Here is an 18,555-nt window from a genome sequence, read left to right as displayed (position 1 = left end):
ACGAGGAGGGAGTAGTTCTCCCTCGGGGCTGAGGGTATGTACCAGTAGCTATGTGTTTGATCTCTCTCTCTCTCTCGTGTTCTTGAGGTGATACGATCTTGATGTATCGCGAGCTTTGCTATTATAGTTGGATCCTATGATGTTTTCTCCCCCCTCTACTCTCTTGTAATGAATTGAGTTTCCCCTTTAGAGTTATCTTATCGGATTTAGTCTTTAAAGATTTGAGAACACTTGATGTATGTCTTGCCGTGCGTATCTGTGGTGATAATTGGATACCACGTGATTCACTTGATGTATGTTTTGGTGATCAACTTGCGGGTTCCGCCCATGAACCTATGCATAGGGGTTGGCACACGTTTTTGTCGTGATTCTCCAGTAGGAACTTTGGGGCACTCTTTGAGGTTCTATGTGTTGGTTGAATAGATGAATCTGAGATTGTGTGATGCATATCGTATAATCATACCCACGGATACTTGAGGTGACATTGGAGTATCTAGGTGACATTAGGGTTTTGGTTGATTTGTGTCTTAAGGTGTTATTCTAGTACGAACTCTAGGGCTGTTTGTGACACTTATAGGAATAGCCCAACGGATTGATTGGAAAGAATAACTTTGAGGTGGTTTCGTACCCTACCATAATCTCTTCGTTCGTTGTCCGCTATTAGTGACTTTGGAGTGACTCTTTGTTGCATGTTGAGGGACAGTTATGTGATCCAATTATGTTATCATTGTTGAGGGAATTTGCACTAGCGAAAGTATGAACCCTAGGCCTTATTTCCTATCATTGCAATGCCGTTTGTGCTTACTTTTACCATTAGTTACCTTGCTGTTTTTATATTTTCAGATTACAAATACCTTTATCTACCATCCATATACCACTTGTATCACCATCTCTTCGCTGAACTAGTGCACCTATTCAATTTACCATTGTATTGGGTGTGTTGGGGAGACAAGAGACTCTTTGTTATTTGGTTGCAGGATTGCTTGAGAGAGACCATCTTCATCCTATGCCTCCTACGGATTGATAAACCTTAGGTCATCCACTTGAGGGAAATTTGCTACTGTCCTACAAACCTCTGCACTTGGAGGCCCAACAACGTCTACAAGAAGAAGGTTGTGTAGTAGACATCATCCTCTCATGGATTATACCATGTTCCGCACAAAAAGCATCAAATTCATTGGAAAAATACTCTCCACCACGGTCGGACCTAAGCCTCTTGATTTTTCGATCAAGTTGGTTTTCCACTTCAGCTTTATAGATCTTGAAAAAGTTCAAAGCCTCATCCTTTGATTTCAGAAGATACACACGGCAATATCTAGTGGAGTCCTCAATTAACGTCATGAAATATTTCTTTCCATCTTTTGTCAAAACACCATTTATTTCACATAGATTTGAATGTATGAGCTCTAGTGATGCAAGATTTCTCGTTTCCGCAGTCGTGTGAGACTTACGAGGTTGCTTAGCTTGCACACAAACTTGACACTTAGATCCCTTGACAGTGGTGAAACTAGGGACTAAGTTCAACTTCGCTAGTCGCGACATGCAACCAAAGTTAACATGACAAAGATGTGAATGCCACACATTTGATTCACTATTGTTGCAAACATGATTAACAATTTTATTGCAAACGTCTGATAAGGATAAACAAAACAGGCCTCCTGACTCATAGCCTTTACCAACAAAGGTTCCATACTTGGATATTACAAATTTATTCGACTCAAAGACAAGCTTATAGCCATCTCTACACATAAGAGATCCCTAACAAGATTTTTATTGAAGGAGGGGACATAATGCACGTTCTTCAGCCGCACGATCTTCCCTGAAGTAAACTTCAGATCGACCGTGCCAACACCACGAACAGAAGCACTTGAACCGTTGCCCATCAGCACGGTTGAAGTCCCTACGGTCTGATAAGACAAAAACATGGAAATATCACCGCATACATGCACATTAGCACCCGTGTCAATCAACCAATAAGGAGAATGGCATACTGAAAGAATAGTGGGAAATATACCATACCCATCATCCTTCATGTCAATGTATCCAATGATAACATTAGCAGTCTTGCCGCCTTTTCCAGGATGACGCTTGTCATAGCGATTAGGGCAACTAGGAGCCCAATGATCAGGATCCCCACACACATGACAAACACCTTTCTTCTTGTCATTCTTCTTCTTGAAGTTCGTGTGTTGCACAACCTTGTTCTTCCCATCAAATTTTGCTTTACCATCAAACTTGCCCTTGTTCTTGAACTTGTGGGGCTGGAAGTTCTTCTTCTATACCAGATTGGCACTAGATCCTCCCTCAATACCTCGAGCACGTGTGTCCTTTGCTCTCGCCTTTTCTTCGACATCAAGAGTACCAATGAGATCCGGAACGGGAAACTCCTGTCTCTTATGCTTCAGTAAGGTAGCAAAGTTCCTCCACGAAGGAGGAAGCTTGGTGATGATACCTCCGGCAACAAACTTGTCCGGTAGCATACAGTTGAAGTGCTCAAGTTCTCTAACAAATGACTGTATCTCATGAGCTTGCTCAACCACGGAGCGCTCTTCAGTCATCCTGTAATCATAAAATTGCTCCATGATGTACAGCTCAGTGCCAGCATCCGAGACCCCAAACTTGGCCTCGAGTGCGTCCCACATATCTTTTCCATTGTCAATTGACGCATAAGTATCAACTATGTTCTCACCAAGAACACTCAAGAGAGCAGCCTTAAACAGAGTATCCATTTTCTGAAAAGCTTGTTCCTGTTGGGCATCAAACTCCCCTTCAGGCTTGCCAAGCGTGGCGTCATAGCAACTCATGGTTTGAAACCATAAGACTGCTCTCACGCGCCACCTCTTATAGTGGATACCCTCAAACATAGGAGGTCTCATGTAAGCAGCAAAACCACTTTGGGGTAAATTGCCTATAATAAGGTTTTTGGATTGTTGGAGATATGAGCAATTTACCGAATGATTTTATGAACAGAAATATTAGATAAAACATGACTAATATAACAGGGATAAAACGTCATGTGATCTGACAAAGAGAAGGTAAATAACATGGGCATATATGAACTGTAATCAAGCTTACCTAGAGCAGACAGTAGGGCAAGTTTCATATATGAAGTAGAATCTAACACATCTAGGACAAACAGCAGAACCAGGAACTGTGGCAAGACCTCGGACAGAAAGGAGAGGAGCACATACTGGACAACAGCAGCAGCAGTAGCACTGGACTTGGGGTCGGTGTCCTCGCCAGCCATGTCGTCGAGGAGGTTGTCGATGTCGGGGAAGTAGTCGTCGGAGTCTGGGGCGTCCGTGACGAAGAAGTCAGTAGTCGCACTGAGCGCTCCCCAAAAACCTTATCACCCTTCTCCCGTACATGACTCAAAGAGGTGCGATTTCGGAGGCCTACTGTCCCGACTCGCGGTGCACGCCGCAAGCCGGGATGAGGAAGACAACAACAACTCAGAGATTGGAACTGAAGTCAGTAGTCGCACTGAGCGCTCCCCAAAAACCTTATCACCCTTCTCCCGTACAGGACTCAAAGAGGTGCGGTTTCGGAGGCCTACTGTCCCGACTCGTGGTGCACGCCGCAAGCCGGGATGAGGAAGACAACAACAGCGGGCGAGGCGTGGCGTGGCGAGGCGGGCGGCGGCGGAGGAGCGCGCGTGGATATCCCTCTTGTTCTCATGCTCATACAAGTGGGAAAGAACCTCCCTTATAAGGAGGTCCAACTCCCACTAAACTAGCAATGTGGGACTAAACTTTAGTTCCACCTCTTGCCTTGCACAAATGGGCTGCGTAGACCTCTAGGATTTATTAGAAATTTCTGAAACTGCTATTGGGCTAGGCCCAAAATAGACAAAATTCCAGCAGATTGTACCAACACTTATGTCAGGTACCTCAGATTTCACCACTAAAAATTTATAACGATGATATGAAAAGCATAGCCAGGAAAGACAATCAATGGTTTTTGATCCAAGCTTACGCTTCTTGAGAATGGGCATATTGACTTTTGCTGAACAACCTCAAATTCGTAAACAAGAGACTTTTAATCTATTTCTTTCCTGTTCCCAAAATGGAGTAATCCCTTTATTATTTATGAGAACTTTGTTTAGGGCATGACTTGCAGTCATCAAAGCCACGCCCCTACACCCCCACCGCCCCCCCTACATTACTTGGAAAATCTCGTTTGATCTAACATGCAGTTAACCAATAACAACATGAGTGGCCTTGTTGTCGTTCTCAAGCTAACGCATGTCAAACAGGTGTTGCAAGCTGAAGTCCAATGATCATCTGCATCGCAGACATGGCATACTTCTTTTTTCTTACCAGACCCTTTCTTCTTGAAGTTGCGGCCTTGTTCTTTCCTTCAAACTTCTTGTTGCCCACGAGTTTGTTCTTGTTCCTAAACTGTGAGTCTAGAAATTCTTCTTCTGTATCAAGCTGGCATTAGAATTTTCCTCATGGAAATAAGCATGTGTGTTTTTCACAGCCGACTTCTCTTTCACACAAAAAAATACCAATAAGATTGACAATAGAAAATACTTGTCTCTTGTGCAAGCAACACAATTTCTTCACGAAAGAAGGAAGCTTGTCAATTTCAGCAACAAACTTGTCCGATAACACACCATTGAAATGCTCAAATTCCTTAGTGAGTGATTGAATCTCATGAGTACTTAGGCCATCTTGTAGTCATCTTGTAGTCCCAAAATGTAAAAACATTTTTGACACTATAATAATAGTGTAGTGTTAAAAATGGACATTTTTTACACTATGATAATACGATAATAGCCAGTAGGGCCGCGCCCCAGCCACTAGCAGGTGCTAATTCTATTCGTTAAATTGGTTTGTCAGAGTTTTTTTTTAAAGAAAAGAGGTAAATACACCTGGAGTCATTAAACTTGCGCGCGGCGGTCAGTTTGGTGCATAAACTTGTGAAATACGTGTTTCCGGTCATCTAACTTGTCCTCCCGTTCATATACAATGCTTTCTACAGTATCCGTCCATATCCCGAGCACGCCTGGCATGCCAACATGGCGGGAGGCCACTGTCATTGTGTCATAATCTGCGCGCACTTTTTTAGAAAGTCCCCTTGCATTTTATTGATTAACGGTGAAAATCCTCAAATAATAAAATGAAAAATGCAGGTGCGGTGCCTAGGATTTGAACACACTACCTGCTGGGTTTCGCCACACATAGATTTAATGAGAACAATTTTTTTATCTAAGATGGAGCATATGAATTAAAGTATAAATCAAACCGGAAAAAAAGGTGTGAAAAAAGGGCAAGCCCTGGTTCGAACCTACGATCGCATAAGCTCGCCGCGTGTGCGAGCGCCAACCATCCGACCACAATTATATAGACTTAAAGAGATCAACACAATTTATCTTATGTATTCTTCTTTCTTTTTTCTATGTAAGAAAATAACTTATATTCAAAGTAAATTTTTTGGGAAATCAACTAGATTTTTTTGTTTCAAGTTGAATAATTTTAAATTTCAAAATAGATAAAAGGAAATATAGTGCAGAATGAGTGTACGTACATTTTTCGGACAAATCAACAAAATTTTGTTCAAATTTGAATAATATACATAAAAGAAAAATAGTTCATAATCAATGTACACAAATTTCTTTCAGATAAATCAATAGATTGTTTTAATTCAAATAATTCTACATTTTGAAATCTAGATAAATAAAATATAGGTCAGAACGAATCTACATAAATTTTTCGGACAAATCAACTAAATTTTTGTTTGAATTCGAATCATTTTAAATTTCCAAATCTAGATAAAATGAAATATAGTGCACAATGAATGTACATATTTGTTTGTACAAATAAACCAAAAATTTCTTTTAATTCAAATAATTTCCAATTCTAAAATGTTTATAAAAGAAAATATAGGTCCGAATGAATGTACATAAATTTTTTGAACAAATATATTAAATTTTTGTTTGAATACAAATAATTTTAAACTAAATGATCTAGATAAAAGAAAATCTAGTGCAGAATGAATGTACGTAATTTTCTTTCGGAAAAATCAGTGGAAATTTTGTTTGAATCCAAATAAGATTAAATTTTAAAATCAAGAGAAAAGAAAATATAATTCAGAATGTGTAGTTTTGTTCAAAAGAACATATATGCTAGTAGTCTGTATTTAACACAAACAGATCAGATGGGTTGGTTAGGAGGCGTGCACTAACGTGACATGGCACCTGTTTGATCCCACACCGACCCATTTTCTGCAGCCCAATTTGTTTAAACCATACACTGACTTTGTACGGACTTAAACACAACTGAGAGTGTTTCTGCAAATAAAAATAAAAAATCACATGCACTGCACTTCAGCCGCTCCCAGCCACTGACAATGGGCCTTGTCCATGATGACGTGCCCCGCAGGCAACGAATACACCCGCATACGGCAAATGTGATCGTATTTACACGTCCGCGCAAGTTTAATAACAGAAAGACGTATTTTATAAATTTGTGCATCAAACTGATGGCCGCGTGCAAGTTTTAAGACTTCCGTTGTATTTACCTCTAAAGAAAACAATTCGGATGCAGAGTCAATTCCTTCATTGCAAAGGAAGCGAACCCTCCTTCCCCTTCCTATCGTGCACTCTTCTTCCTCCTTCCCCTCTCCCCAAATATCCACACAGAGAAGGCAGGAGGACCAAACCCTAGCCGCCGCGCCCCGATCCGATGGCGCCGTCCCCGTCCCCACCGCCGCCGCCGGCGAGCGGAGCGCAGTACGCGCACCAGTTCCTCAACACCGCCCTCTCCCAGCGCGGGCCGTCGGCGCTCCCCTACGCGGAGGACGTCAAGTGGCTCATCCGCAACCACCTCGTGGCCCTCGCCGACGCCTTCCCCTCGCTCCACCCCAAGGCGGCCCTCTTCACCCACAACGACGGCCGCGCCGCGCACCTGCTCCAGGCCGACGGCACCGTCCCCATCCACCACGCCGGGGCCACCTACAACCTGCCCGCCGTCATCTGGCTGCCCGAGACCTACCCGCGCTCCCCGCCCCTCGTCTTCCTCTCCCCCACCCGCGACATGCTCATCAAGCCCCACCACCCGCTCGTCGACCGCTCCGGCCTCGTCGCCAACGCGCCCTACCTCCGCTCCTGGGTCTTCCCCTCCTCCAACCTCCTCGACCTCGTCAGATCCCTCTCCCACCTCTTCGGCCTCGACCCGCCGCTCTTCACCAGATCCGTCGCAGCCCCGTCTCCCACTCCTCCGCCCGCTCATCCTGCTCCTCCTCCCGCCGCCGCCTCCCCCGCCATGCGCCCCGAGGCCGTCTATGCTCCTGCACCTCGCCCATACAGGTTCCCGGCATCGCCCCAGCTCGCCGCGCGCCAGCCGCCCACAGAGGACCCAGCCGAGGTCTTCAAGCGCAACGCCATCTCCAAGCTCGTCGACACTGCCTATGCTGATGCTGCTGCCCTGCGCACCGCCCGTGAGGCTGAGGTCGACTCCCTCTTCGCCGTGCAGGCCGAGCTGCGTGGCCGGGGGGAGGCGGTGAACGACGGGGTGCGCAGGATCACGGAGGAGAAGGAGACGCTCGAGCGCCGGCTTCAGGACGTGGTGATGGCCACTGACGTCATTGAGGCCTGGGTTGCCGAGAACCGCAAGGGGGCTGCTGATGACACCGCCGAGGCGGAGGGGGCTATCCAGCCGGCCGATGTGCTGTCCAGGCAGATGCTTGAGTGCACAGCTACTGATTTGGCTCTCGAGGACACCATCTATGCGCTCGACAAGGCTGTGCAGGAAGGATCGGTGCCGTTCGACGGCTACCTCAGGAGCGTGCGCGCACTTGCACGGGAGCAGTTCTTCCAGCGTGTCCTCTGCACCAAGGTTAACAATGCGCAGCAGCAGGCACAGGTTGCTAGAATGGCAGCACGGGCACCACAGTACGCCTCCTAGCCAAGATGATGGATAGGTCAGTATACATGCTTTATGATCGATCAATTCCATCCATTGTAAGAGAGTGGCTCAGTGTGAAGTTGGTTCCCATTGTCGTCGATGTGTGTGCTTACTGAATATAAACAGATGGATGTGTCACAATAATAACTTTATTAGTTGGGGTGTTGTAAGTTCATGGTGATGTTTGTGTAGGGTTGTTGAACTCGCAGTACATATCTCAGTTTTGAAATCTACACTCATTTCATTGATGTCTCTGTCTTGGTAAGTCTATATAGTATGAATGAAGCTTCCATGTTTGTTTGTTTGTTTAGATAGGCAAAATAAAAATCAGAGCCTGGGTGTGTTGCTGTACTAGGTACAGTTGTACTATCCTAATTGCAGTCCGGAGATTGAAATTCAGATATGAGAAGTACATGGACTCTTCAATACTTTGGAATGTTAGATATTTAGATGTTTTTTTCCTTCTGTCATGGCACTGCTGTGAACTTATTCCACTCCTGATACTTGGAACTGGAATAGTCTCCTAGCTGTGATATCCGGCTTGCACATATGTTCTGATAATTGTAAAAGCATAACCATTTTTTGTCTGTTCTGCTGCCACCAAAGTTTGGTGGATGCTTTGGCTTGATGTTGGTGTCTCGAGGCTGTGTGATCTGAAGCTGACTGTTTCATTGCAATTTTTCTAGACTTGGGTTTATTTTCAGTTTATTTTTAAGTCTTGCAAATGTGGTTTTTTTGAAACAATGTTTCTTGAATTGCAGACTCTGAATTTGCTAAAGTAGATTATGTATGGTACTGAGTGTATTCAAAAGCTCTTTAGAAGCCTTTTGGGGTGTTCTTTTTTTACTATAAACAGTAGGGTAACCTTTTGGGGTGTTATGTGGAAAAGCTATTTAAAAGCCTATTCCGTACCATCCCAAAATTAGCCTTGGTTACAAAATCCCATGCTATGAGGACTAAATAAACAGCCATCCAACATTGAAATCAAATTATAACAAAGAGATCTGTATCTCCATAGATGTGATGCCAACATTACAGGGGTTCCAATTTCTTGAGCTGCACTAATGTACAAAGCATGTGCATAAGTTGTCCTATCAATCTGACTATCCTACACGGAGGAAGCAACGAATATAGATAGACCAAACAGTGGCTTCAGAACTGAAGAATCTTAGAATATAACTATTAGCCGAGTTAGCGTGGTGGCACGCCGCATACCTGTGTGAACTCTTGCTGTCCACACCCATATCAACCCAACACCAGATTCAAGAATCTATGAGTTTGCGTACCACTGACCTTGCACTCTGAATTGCATTGGCAACGGAATTAGTTGGCATCACCATGAGAATCTCTCACCACCCCAAAAATCGGAGAAAGAAGAGGAGTGCTTACCTTCCAGATGTTGATTTATTCACTGCCTGCCCTGCTGTGTGGATTTTATGCCCAGGAGATTCATATTATTAAAGAGTACCACAGTGGTGGACGCAACCCTAATGTTCTTTGCAACACAAAGTACTGCAGCAGGTGTACACTCCTGTATTACTGAAATTTTAATATACATCGAAGCATCTTGTTCTTTTCACTTTGTTCATGCGCCTGTTCTTTCCACTCATTTTCTACAAGAGCTTTCTTAGAAGCAATTGAAAAATTGGATTTGATCACATAGCAACATGAACTGCACGGTCAACATAGGGCTCGGTGGCGTGTTCATCAATACCCCCAACTGCTGTGGCATCAACCGTTCCTGATATAATTCAGACTGTCTTGTCCAGGCGATCCAGGATGCTTTCCTTTGATAAAAAAATCATCTGTGCCATCTCATATGAGTGATCTTGCCCCCACAGTGTTCTGGATATACAGGTGAACATTATTCCTTCTTTTTATTCCTTTAGTCATCTTCGCATGTGTGCAGTGCATCTTTCTGAATTTCTATACTCATGTTTTTTGTTATTGACTTTTAGTTCAGAGAGAATTATGTATAACTACCTTTTAGAAATTTATTGGAAGATTCTTGACCTTTTTGTCTTAGGTTAGATGGTACAGAGCGTGTTCTTTCTTTTGCTAAAGGTGTTAGGACTTGGACGAACAGAACGGAACAACCCACTTGGATATCAGTGTAGAATTGGTTGTGTAGATCAAAACTGCATGCAGGGATAAGCAATGATGTGCATAATCGTAAATCAGTATGATGGTATGCTGCACTTTAGGACTGTAGCATGTGACATCTCCAATTGTTTCCAGATCTGATTGATTTTGAAGTTTTTGTGCAATATATCAAACAAATGTGCATTTACTATTCTTGCAGTCAGAATTGAGTTGTCAGATTTAAGCCATCTTAAGTTGTCAGTAGAATATTGGTGTTTATAGGGTAGATGGCAGAATTGCTTCCTGCTCCATTGCAACTCTCTGACCAACCTTAACCTGAACTTTGAAGCTCCCTACAACACCTAATTAGCTGAAGGCTTGATAGACTTCGCGCCCAGGTCACTGAATTTCAGTGTAGTCACAAGTTGAACTCTGCCATTAAGATATTTGAAAACAAGATTTAATATTATTATTTCCAAGCTTGGTTAAAACATCAACTATTCTTACAAGACTTCAGAAATACTACTTCCTCCATCGGAGGGAGTGGTAAATAAGACCCGCATTGCTAATTTATATGTCATATTGTCATGGCATGGGGTCATGGATGCATGCTGATGTTCCACTCCCGGACACAGAGTGCAAGCACAGTGCACATCACAGGATTCCACATGATTGAATATCTAAAAAGACCTTGTGAAATGCACTTTTCAGTTTTGAGTTGGACATGATGTCAGCGTGTTGAGGAGATGATAGAAAAAAGCAAGACAATTCAATCAAACCAGCATGCATTGGGTGTGTCTGGTAATTATTTTGTTGTACGGCTTTTGAGTGCTCTCCTATGGTTGAGAAGAACGCGTTAAACTCTTTGTGCCTTTGTCAGCTTTGAACACTGGGTGCATGGAACAATTATATGGTGACCATGGCCTTGATGTCATGGATGTCATGATATGTCATTTGAATATGTAGCTTTAGAAACTCATGAAGATCTTACCAGATCATCAAGTACTCTTGTGGCTCTGCAGATCACGTTGATAAAGTGACGAGACCCTGGACAAGATTCATGGAACCTATTTTGGGAGTTCAGCCCTGAGTTCACGGTGTTCAAGATGCAGGTGTGGTGAAACCGAAGAACAGTGTTCAAGACGTTTTTACTTGTATGAACAGTGGTACTATTGCTGCGTTCACTGGGGTTTACAAGAAGTCCCACTCAGCCAGGCTTGGACCTTTGCTGTTCTAGAGGTTTTACCAGAAAAATGTATTCCTTGCTACAGTTTCTGTCTAAATCTTGATAATAGGCAGCTTCATTCAATCATTTGAGGATTGTTCGGTACAAACATGGCCCTGATAATACCAGGAGACACATTAGGGCCTCTTTGATTCTTAGGATTTTGACAACGTAGGAATTGGAAAAGTATAGGATTGGAGTGGCATGCCCACTTGAATCCTATAGGATTAGCAATGAGTGTTTGACTGCACAGGAAAAACAAAGGAATTGTAAAAAGAGGTTGGAGTGGATGTTAGATTTTCTATGAAATGTAGTACAAAAGATTCCATAGGAAAAATTCTTATGGGATTCAATCCTATGAATCAAAGGAGCAACATAGAAAAAAATCCTAAGAATTTCAATCCTTCAGAAATCCTATAAAATTCCTTTGAATCAAAGGAGCCCTAAACCAGCAGGACCCTGCATCATGGTCAGCTGACTTTGCTAGAACATGAGCTGCCTCATTACAAGAACAACTAACACGAGTAAAGCTACAGGATATGAACTTTGGAGCCCTACTCTCAATATCAAAGACTTTGGGCAGCTATGTGAGATCTGTCCTTCTCCCCACTCTTCACCTTACTCATCAAACTAGCACAATCGGAAGCAACAATAATCTGTTGGAAGCCAGTTTCTTGAGCAAAGGCTAGAGCATGGTGCACTGCAATAGCTTCACCCAACTCTGGATTATCTACATGATCAAATCTTCTGCTTGCAGCTAACACAAGACCCAGACGGCTGCGGATGACAACACCAATGCCCATGCCGGTCTGGGCGAAAATCCAGACTTGGGTGAAGGGTGAGGCATTTTCCTACCATTTCTCATACTGTTCCGATTCTCCCAAATGTGCCAAATTGCAACAGCATGAGGCATTAGAAATCCAGTTTGATAGCCATTGTTGCATATGGACAAAGCATATCAGATGATCTCTTTAGATCCGCCCAGATTTCTTTGACATAATGGCAAAGAAGAAAACAGTGTTACTGTCTCAGTCTTGTTACAAAATATGCAGTCATACCTTGTTGGGATTGATCGCTTGTGGAGCTGGTCACCCGTAGGAAGGCAGTTCTGTGCTATTCTCCACAGCACAATCTTCATTCTTTTTGGACATTGAATTCTCCATAGGTTTCTCCACAATTTCTCCATGACACCCTGTTCCGAAGAAGATCCTCTGCCTGCTGCGCTTTGATTAATCCAGAACAGATGCGTTGTTGCAAGATTATAGCCTGACATTATTGTATAAATTCCTGTCTTGGGTATGGCCAGGAGGCGAAGTTGCTGCACCCTTCAGAGCTTAGAGGGATTTTAAGTTTTCTCTCTGCAATGTCTTGAGCAAAAAGTTTTGTAAGGGTTTATTCTTTCCATGAGGAACCATTACTAGGAATTAGAGGAGATCACTGTTTGGTTATCTTGCACGGGGACTAAGTGTGTGCTGTATCTGGTATGGTATCTGGCGCCCAATTGTCCCTGGTATAGAAATTTGCTTGCTGTCTCCTACTCTCCATAGTAATCCTTTTTGCAGAAGTTCCCTCTCATGCAAGACGCTTCACCAAGTGTAGGATGCTGCTCTTGGGAGTTTTTGAGTTCCAAAAGTCTTCATCACGGAAACATCTCCCTTTCATTACATGGTGACATAGAGAGAGGGGCTCCAATAGCAGTTGCCAACACTGTTTTGCAAGCATGGCTTGGTTAAATACGCGCATGTCCATGAATCCCATTCCCCCAAGGTATTTCAGAGATGCATTTCACTAAACGAGCTCAAAAGAGGTTGGACTGAAGTAATTCAACATAAGCCGACATCTTGCCTTTCTTTGAACTCATATTCATCTTAGGAAACAAACTTGTGTACTTCCCATTTAAAAGACACAATGCACACATCCGCTTGCCTGGGCGGCATCATCCACCTGGCTAATATGGTTTTACGTTTCTTGAATTGCGGACTCTGAATTTGTTGAAGTAGATTATGTTGCTGAGTGCCGCATGGTTGGGTCTGGAACGCTCCAACCTCATTTGGCAGCAGCAGGAGCTGAAGTATTTTCCTTTTGGTCAACCAAGTAGATAATGTCCAGTTCTAGACAGGTTCCATGACCTGTCGTATGGTTTTGGATTGATAGCTGTGTCTGTCAACCAACACAGTATCTCTTTCTTTTTTTCCCTGAAAAAAGGTAGTTGACCGGCTAGATGTTAATCTGAACCTGAAAATATTTTTCATCTATTATTATCTTGACCGATCACAGAACAGAGCGTGAGCATTAGAAAGCAAGTTGGCTGAGAAGAGACACATGACCGGCACGCGCTCAATTGCCCTGAACCAACAACCAACCCATTGAGATGAGATGAGTTTTCTTTTCTTGAGATGAGAGAAATAAAAGAAGTTGGAGTTACAAGGATGGTAGGCTTTAGAGTTGTCAAAAAAAAAAAGGACGGTAGGCTTTAAAACATGGAAACGAAATTATCCTTGAATTAGCAGCATCTCATTGAGTCGGGTGAAAACGTCGTATGCACAAGCAAGGTTCTAACAGAAACACCACATCCACATCATTGTGTTGGTCTTGAATGTGTCACTGTTCGAACAAAAACATTGCACCTGCACTGCCTTCCCCTTCTCCAAGATAGACAAGGAGGCTGCTGCTTCCCCCGCACCCTAAGACAGACAAGATAAAACCTGCAGACAAGGAGGCTGCTGCTTCTCTTGCAGCCTAAGACAAGATAAAACCTGGTGCTCCGCGGCTGCATCTTCCTTCTACACCAAACCGACCGATCAAAATTTGATATTCAGGCGACTGACGTCTAGCAAAACTGGTTTCCCATTTAGCGCTCGATGGTTCGGGAAGTAGAACCAAGATCTTTGTGAGCTCATGCTGATAAGATATGAATATGATTCTCGTGGTATCAAACGATGCCATCTGTACTGTTATATTTATAAACTGGCATGTTTGACTAAAAGGATGCAAACCTTTCTGGCTAACCAAATCTGACAGCTATGCTGACAGGAGCAGCATTTCATATACAATCAAATCAATCAATCACTTGCCATTTTCGGTATAGGTGGACTAAAAATGATTAGTGATTGCATGGTTTAGGCCTATAGATACCCAACCCAACACAGATGACCTTTCACAATGAGTACATCTCTGTTTCATTCCACTCCGCCCTACACCATTTTCTAACAAGTACATAATTTATCTTCAACACTTTGTACATCGCAAAAACGTACTCAAGGTCCAGCTTAAATTTGTACTTTCTCCGTCCCATAATGTAAGACGTTTTTTGACGCTTGTGTAGTGTCAAAAAATATCTTACATTATGGGACGGAGGGAGAACTTACGTACTACTATACATCACTGCTATATACTACCAAGGCTCTCTTCTATGTGTCACTGTTACACTAGAGGATCAGAGCTAACTAATTAACGGCGCCTCTGCTAAGAAGGAGGCATGAGGGACCTGAGGTAAGCTTTGGGCAGTGCCGCCAACTTCTTGGCCTTGGGAACATAGGCCCTCTTGCTGAAGTTGTTGTAGCTGCTCGTCTCGATCTCGTCCAGGATCTGCCGGTACAGAAGGTGAGATGCCCAGTGTATAGGTTATTTAGTATATAATAAGCAAGCAGACGTTAGACATAATTTAAAAGCATTGTTTGTCTATTTTTGGAGTAAGGCAGAAACTGTGGAAGTGTCCAGTGGGTTGATCTAGAGTGGCCAGACTCACTCGAGAAATCACTTGCCTAGTTATTTATATGTTTTCTAACTTCACTTTATCATAAGGAAATGCAATATTTAATAATTGTATGAGAAATATATATTATGAAAATGTGATTACATCAAGAATATTATTACCTATACTTGGAAAATAGATATTTGACATATTATAACAAAATGTGTATCAAAAAATAAGTTCATCATTAACTTATTGACATGAACAGTTGTGATAAAATAAAAAAGTTTAGTATAAATAAGTGAGAACCTTTGCAATAATCCAATTCATCAAAAATAACGTAACTTTACTCGTTGTTGTGTTCTCCAGAAAAAAACAATATAACGTTACTCGCTGACAATTTTATGATATTTCTCGTTCATAAGTTGGTTAGATGTCGATGATGCGACCATGCGTCTCAGAGGAGCTATCGTCCCCGCCGCCCCAGCGTTTGTTGCCGTCGCAATCTTCGTTACTACTGAGAAAAGAAAGTCATCCTGATCTTGGCTTTTAAATTTTTTTTTCTTCACTCTATTTTTCTTTTATTTTTTTTGCTTTCTACTGGTTGTGGTAGGGAAGGATGGAGAATAAAATCTCAAAATTATTTAGAGGAAGTTCATGTTGATGCGCTCTGTCTTATGTTGAACCCCAGTGAATGAAATTCTATTTCAAGCGCGGACTTCTCAACACTTGAGTTGATCTATCCTTCGCGCAATTCTTATGCATATATTTGCTGGCAGGTAGGCCAAAAATTACAACATGTCCCATTAGTTTGCCACCGGTATATTCTCAAACCAATAAGGAGTGGTAATCTTAGGTAAATGCGAATTTCTACGGCTGTCGTGACATTTGAGTCTAATTAGGTTGCGATCCAATCTGTCATTTTTTCATAATTAATTTTGGATTTAAGCTAAACAACATTAGTGACCTAAGAAAAGCTTAATACAATAAGTTAAAAACTCTATGTCGGGAAAGTAAGAGGAGGCCTTGATCCAAGATTTCATCGAACCAAATCGTGATCCTCAGTTGTGAGGACCCCTACACTGTTGGAGTAATTTCAGAAGCTTCTAGGTTAAGATTCAGCGGTCACTTCAAAGACCTACCTCTAGTGAATGGAGCTCGTTCTTTGTGCGCCGAGGCTCTCGAAAAATAAGTCTAGACAAGGTGTCGTTGAGGGTATCTTTGTGTTTCCTCCTCTTAGTTGCAACCACACGACCAAAATACAGTTTCCTATTTAACACTTGATGGTTCGGGAAGTACTGCTCAAGATCTTGGTGAGCTCATGCTGGTATAAATATGATTCTTGCAGTACCAAACGATGCCATCCTATATTTCTATAAACTGGCATGTTGACTCGAGGGATGGAAATCTTTCTTGGTGAGCTCATGCTCAACAACTATGCTGACAAGAACAACATTTCATATACAATCAAATGGACCAATCACTTGCCATTTTCAGTACCGTGGACTAAATAATTAGTGATTGCATGATGTAGGCCTCCCTGCAGATAGATACCCCACCCAGCTCACCAAGATGACCATCTACAATGAATACATCTCTGTTTTCACCAAGATCATTTTCTAACAAGTACATAATTTTTCTTCAACACTTTGTACATTGCAAAAAAAAAAACATACTCACAAGGCCTAGCTTAAATCTGTACTGTACATCACTGCTATATACAGTACTACTCCCTCCATTCCTAAATATAAGTCTTTTTAGACATTTCAAATGGACAACAACATACGGATGTATATAGACATATTTTAGAGTGTAGATTCACTCATTTTTCTATGTATGTAGTCACTTGTTAGAATCTCTAGAAAGACTTATATTTGGGAACGGAGGAAGTAGTACACTAGAGGATCAGAGCTAACTGATCAACGGCGCCTCTGCGAAGGAGGAGGCATGAGGGACCTGAGGTAAGCTTTGGGCAGCGCCGCCAGCTTCTTGGCCTTGGGAACATAGGCCCGCTTGCTGAAGTTGTCGTAGCCGTTGGCCTCGATCTCGTCCAGGATCTGCCGGTACAGAAGCAGAGATGCCCACACCTGCATGTAAATCGTATTACATGTTAATCTGAAACTTACTTAGACTACTGAATTTGACATTTTTGGCTGAGAATTTTTGAATTTTTTGATGGAACTTTTGTCGCGCGCGTACCGGCCATCGGCTCTCCTGGTTGAGCTCGGCGGCGCCTTGCTCGGCTTGTTTGAAGTAGGCCCTGGCCCTCGCGATCTGTCCCTTCATGAAGCTCCTCCACTCGTCGGTGACACGGCCGGCGAAGATGTCCGCCTCGGAGATGCCGGCCATGGCTAGCTCGTCCTGCGGCAGGTAGATCCTTCCCCTCCTCGCACTGTGCAACAATGGCGGTGTCAGAGATGAGCAGTCATCGGCAAGAGCGCGTGAATTCAGAAGCAACATACTATACAGACACTTACTCCTCGCCGACGTCCCTGAGGATGTTGGTGAGCTGGTTGGCGACGCCGAGGGCGAGCGCGCCGGCGTACACCGTCTCCACGTCCGCCTGGGAGCCCGGGGAGACACCCATGACGGGGACGGTCATGAGCCCCACGGTGCCGGCCACGCGGTAGCAGTAGAGGTAGAGCTCGTCGAAGGTGGCGTAGCGGGACTTGGCGAGGTCCATGCGCATCCCCTGGACCATGTCCCGGAACGGCCGCTCGTCGACCGCCGGGAAGGCGGCCACGGCGTCGGCCAGCGCCGCGTCGAGCATGTCGTAGGGCCGGCCGGCGAAGACGCCGTCGAGGCGCGACTCCCAGCGGTCCAGCGCCAGCGCCGACGTGTGCGCCGCGTTCGGGCCGTCCACCAGCTCGTCCGTCCTCCGGCACCACACTGCATGCGCGACACATCCAAGAAGTTAACCACATCAATGACCTCCTGCTGTTGCGTACTTGCGTTGCGTCAACCAACGTGGAAGCTAGTGGCAGCATGTCGCGATCGACGGGTGCTTACCGTATATCGCCCAGATCGCCCGCCTCCGTTCCGGCGTCATCAGCTGCGTGGCCAGGTAGAACGTCTTGGCGTACTCCTTGCACACCGCGCCGCAGCGGTCGAAGGCCGCGTCCAGCACGCCGGCGTCACGGCCGGCGTGCCGCGCCTTCCTCGGCGTGGTCGAGGCCGCGAGCGCCGCCTGCTTGAGCACGACCTGGCGCACGCTCTCCTCGTACGACACGGTCGCCGGCGCCGCGACACAGTCCATGCTCCACGGCGCGGCCGCCTCGAGGCAGACAGCGTGGTTGGACGAGCCGGCGGCACGCGCTGCCACAGAGCGCGGCCTCGGCGCACGCACGCTGCTGGAACCGGCAGCTCCCCTCCCGTCATCGCCGGCCAGGAACACGACGAACCGGCTCCCGCCATGCTGCTGGTGCTGGGCAGCGCACGCGGCGGGCGAGGTCACCGCGCGGGCCGTGGAGAGCATGGCTGAAAAAGTGAAAAGGCAGAGCGATCGATGCTAGTGACCGTGTTGTGCGCGCGCGTTCCGGTCGTTTGCCACTCCCTCCCTTTTGTAACGTTGAGCCGTGTGGGCGAGTGGGCACGTGTCGGCCGGACCAGCATACGGGTTCCCACCACTTTTCCTCCGGCACTCG

General features: G+C 44.5%; 2 protein-coding genes and 1 pseudogene across 2 annotated transcripts; 1 reads left to right on the top strand and 2 right to left on the bottom strand.

Moving 5' to 3' along the window:
- Window positions 1-1,900: 1,900 nt before the first annotated feature.
- On the bottom strand, window positions 1,901-2,585 carry LOC147972648 (uncharacterized; annotated as a pseudogene).
- A 3,992-nt stretch (window positions 2,586-6,577) lies between these two features.
- Window positions 6,578-8,158, top strand: LOC125510384 (protein ELC-like). Its single transcript, XM_048675542.2, has one exon. It carries the CDS (start codon window positions 6,690-6,692, stop codon window positions 7,908-7,910), a length of 1,221 nt encoding a protein of 406 aa, XP_048531499.1. The 5' UTR covers window positions 6,578-6,689; the 3' UTR covers window positions 7,911-8,158.
- Window positions 8,159-16,492: 8,334 nt separating this feature from the next.
- On the bottom strand, window positions 16,493-18,555 carry LOC125510383 (phytoene synthase 2, chloroplastic). Its single transcript, XM_048675541.2, has 4 exons — window positions 17,921-18,555; window positions 17,389-17,800; window positions 17,111-17,303; window positions 16,493-16,998 (listed from the first exon to the last, which is right to left on the bottom strand). Exons 1-4 carry the CDS (start codon window positions 18,384-18,386, stop codon window positions 16,831-16,833), a joined length of 1,239 nt encoding a protein of 412 aa, XP_048531498.1. The 5' UTR covers window positions 18,387-18,555; the 3' UTR covers window positions 16,493-16,830.

Source organism: Triticum urartu, chromosome 5A, assembly GCF_056163025.1.
Source record: "Triticum urartu cultivar PI428250 chromosome 5A, HENAU_Tu73, whole genome shotgun sequence".
Classification (NCBI taxonomy): Eukaryota; Viridiplantae; Streptophyta; class Magnoliopsida; order Poales; family Poaceae; genus Triticum; species Triticum urartu.
The sequence above is the reverse complement of the archived record's forward strand: the minus strand, read 5'-3'. Positions and strand labels throughout refer to the sequence as shown.